The sequence below is a fragment of the Eriocheir sinensis genome, chromosome 10, assembly GCF_024679095.1.
Source record: "Eriocheir sinensis breed Jianghai 21 chromosome 10, ASM2467909v1, whole genome shotgun sequence".
Lineage (NCBI taxonomy): Eukaryota > Metazoa > Arthropoda > Malacostraca > Decapoda > Varunidae > Eriocheir > Eriocheir sinensis.
Window position 1 is genome coordinate 12,080,586 of NC_066518.1, and position 3,513 is coordinate 12,084,098.

At 46.0% G+C, this 3,513-nt stretch overlaps 1 protein-coding gene across 50 annotated transcripts; it reads left to right on the top strand.

The window, feature by feature from the left end:
* Positions 1-1,029: 1,029 nt before the first annotated feature.
* On the top strand, positions 1,030-3,224 carry LOC126996602 (titin-like). 50 transcript variants are annotated; one of them, XM_050857249.1, is made up of 4 exons: positions 1,159-1,202; positions 1,398-1,514; positions 1,554-2,249; positions 2,400-3,224. In XM_050857249.1, exons 1-4 carry the CDS (start codon positions 1,188-1,190, stop codon positions 3,132-3,134), a joined length of 1,563 nt encoding a protein of 520 aa, XP_050713206.1. In that variant the 5' UTR covers positions 1,159-1,187; the 3' UTR covers positions 3,135-3,224. The 50 variants fall into 50 exon arrangements, with proteins under 50 accessions (XP_050713222.1, XP_050713212.1, XP_050713225.1 ...); XM_050857245.1 differs by having other exon boundaries at positions 1,174-1,241; XM_050857246.1 differs by lacking the exon at positions 1,159-1,202 and adding an exon at positions 1,205-1,280 and having other exon boundaries at positions 1,437-1,514.
* The last annotated feature ends 289 nt before the right edge of the window (positions 3,225-3,513 follow it).

Below are 3,513 nucleotides of genomic sequence, written 5' to 3' on the forward strand. Positions count from 1 at the left end.
GACACTAAAGAAAAGCCGAAGGACGATAAAGCTGCAACTCTTCTTCTTCCGAAGGATGACCAAGGTAAAAACAAAACAGAAACTACAGAAATAACAGAGGAAAGAAAGGAGACTCTGCCCGACAATACAACGCATGAAGTCTTAGTAAAGAGAAAGAAGAAATATTGCCTTCACAGAACAGCACTAAAGTGACATCTGTGGAGACGAAGAATATTACAGAGAAGGGTGATGGACTTCAGAAGACCGAAATAACAGAGGAAAGAAAAGAGATTCTGCCCAGCAATATAACGAATGAAGATGTATTGAAAGAAGAAATATTGCCTTCACAGAACAGCACTAAAGTGACATCTGTGGAGACGAAGAATATTACAGAGAAAGGTGATGGGCTGAAGACAGAAATAACAGAGGAAAGAAAAGAGATTCTGCCCAGCAATATAACGAATGAAGATGTATTGAAAGAAGAAATATTGCCTTCACAGAACAGCACTAAAGTGACATCTGTGGAGACGAAGAATATTACAGAGATGGGTGATGGGCTTCTGAAGACAGAAATAACAGAGGAAAGAAAAGAGATTCTGCCAAGCAATATAACGAATGAAGATGTATTGAAAGAAGAAATATTGCCTTCACAGAACAGCACTACAGTGACATCTGTGGAGACGAAGAATATTACAGAGAAGGGTGATGGGCTTCTGAGGGCAGAACAAACAAAGGAAAGAAAGGAGACTCTGCCCGACAATACAACGCATGAAATTGTAGAAGAGAAAGAAGAAAAATTACCTTCACAGGATAGCACTAACGAGACATCCGTGGAAATTAAGAATGTTACATATAAGGGCGATGGAAAAGATGTCGAGAAAGAAACTGTAATTCAAAAAGAAGTCGAAAAGAATGTGTGTAATGGCGACATCAAGGAGGTTCGTGACGAATGTAATATTAACGTAACAGCTTAAGAACTGAATAACATAGTTAGCGACTTTAAGAACAAGATTGAGGAAGAAAAGGCAAAGGCTGAGGAAAGTCCTACGCCGACCCAATGGATAGAACAAAAACCAGTTGCCGCCCCTGTCATCCAAGAAGGCAAGGTCGTTAGAAAGGTAGTCCCTGCTGTGAGGCCAATGAAGGTCGTTAGAAAGGTAGTCCCTGCTATGAGGCCAATGAGGGTCGTTAGAAAGGTAGTCCCTGTTATGAGGCCAATGAGGGTCGTTAGAAAGGTAGTCCCTGTTATGAGGCCAATGAGGGTCGTTAGAAAGGTAGTCCCTGCTGTGAGGCCAATGAAGGTCGTTAGAAAGGTAGTCCCTGTTATGAGGCCAATGAGGGTCGTTAGAAAGGTAGTCCCTGCTGTGAGGCCAATAAAGGTCGTTAGAAAGGTAGTCCCTGTTATGAGGCCAATGAAGGTCGTTAGAAAGGTAGTCCCTGCTGTGAGGCCAATAAAGGTCGTTAGAAAGGTAGTCCCTGTTATGAGGCCAATGAAGGTCGTTAGAAAGGTAGTCCCTGCTGTGAGGCCAATGAAGGTCGTTAGAAAGGTAGTCCCTGTTATGAGGCCAATGAAGGTCGTTAGAAAGGGTGTGCCCTCGGTGAGACAAGGAAAAGTCTTCGTTGTGCATCGAGTTGTTGAATACGTCACCCCTTCGGTGGTAACAAAAAGATTCCCCGTTGTGACACAGAAGAAGGTTCTTGCAAAGGTTCCCCCTACGGTGACAGAAGGAAACATCCCCGTTGTTACAGAAAAGAAAGTTACTGAGAATCTTATCCCCTCTGTGACAGAAGGAAAAGTGCCGGTTGTGACAACTGAGAAGGTTGCTGAGCAGGTTGCCCCTTCGGCAACAGAAGAGATCGTCAGTGTCCCCAAGGAGCAAGAAAATGTCCCTGTCATGACAGAAAAAGAGGTTGAGAATCTTATCCCCTCTGTGACAGAAGGAAAAGTACCGGTAGTCCCTCAACAGGAGATTGTTGACAAGGTTGCCCCTTCGGCGACAGAAGAGATCGTCAGTGTCCCCAAGATGCAAGAAAATGTCCCTGTCGTAACAGAAGAAAAGGCTGAGAATCTTATCCCCTCTGTGACAGAAGGAAAAGTTCCGGTTGCGACAACAGAGAAGGTTGCTGAGCAGGCTGCCCCTTCGGCAACAGAAGAGATCGTCAGTGTCCCCAAGATGCAAGAAAATGTCTCTGTCGTAACAGAAGAAAAGGCTGAGAATCTTATCCCCTCTGTGACAGAAGGAAAAGTTCCGGTTGCGACAACAGAGAAGGTTGCTGAGCAGGCTGCCCCTTCGGCGACAGAAGAGATCGTCAGTGTCCCCAAGATGCAAGAAAATGTCCCTGTCGTAACAGAAGAAAAGGCTGAGAATCTTATCCCCTCTGTGACAGAAGGAAAAGTTCCGGTTGCGACAACTGAGAAGGTTGCTGAGCAGGCTGCCCCTTCGGCAACAGAAGAGATCGTCAGTGTCCCCAAGATGCAAGAAAATGTCCCTGGCGTAACAGAAGAAAAGGCTGAGAATCTTATCCCCTCTGTGACAGAAGGAAAAGTTCCGGTTGCGACAACAGAGAAGGTTGCTGAGCAGGCTGCCCCTTCGGCAACAGAAGAGATCGTCAGTGTCCCCAAGATGCAAGAAAATGTCCCTGTCGTAACAGAAGAAAAGGCTGAGAATCTTATCCCCTCTGTGACAGAAGGAAAAGTGCCGGTAGTCCCTCAACAGGAGATTGTTGACAAGGTTGCCCCTTCGGCAACAGAAGAAAAAGTTCCTGTTGTGGTAAAAGAGAAAGTCATTGAACAGGCTGCCCCACAAGAAAGGGTTATTGAAAAGGTTCCCCCTGCGGCGACAGAAGAAAAAGTTCCTGTCGCGGTCAAAGAGAAAGTTAGTGAACAGGCAGCCCCTTCGGGGACAGAAGAGATTGTCACTGTTCCCAAAGAGCAAGAACAAGTCCCTGTTGTAACAGAGGAAAAGGTCGTTGAAGAGGTTGCCCCCTCCGTAACAGAGGAAAAAGCTCCCGTTGTGACAAATCAGACGGTTGTCGAAAAGATTACTCCTACCGCAACAGAGGAAGAAGTTGTCACTCAACGGAAGCTCGTTGAGAAGGTTGCCCCCTCTGTCGAGGAAAATGTAGTTGACATTCCAAAGAGGGAGGAAGTGTAGTTGACACAATTGCTCCTGTTGTAAAGAAGGCAAGTACAACAGAGTAGTGATACCGTGTTGCTGTTTCTATTATCAATTTCGTTACATTATCGCCATCCCACACATACTGTTTATTCGTATTACCATGACAAATTAATTCAAAGTTAAAGAAATGGAGATGGTTCTCTCTCTCTCTCTCTCTCTCTCTCTCCCCCCCCCCTCTCCCTCTCTCTCTCCCTCTCTCCCCCTCTCCCCCCCTCTCCCCCCCCCCTCTCTCTCTCTCTCTCCTTCCTCCGTCTGCGTGTGTAAGCAATTTCATTTACATGCAAAGACGCTTCGACTCAAAGGCGGAAGGCGGAAGAAAAGACGAGAGAGAGAGAGAGAGAGAGAGAGAGAGAGA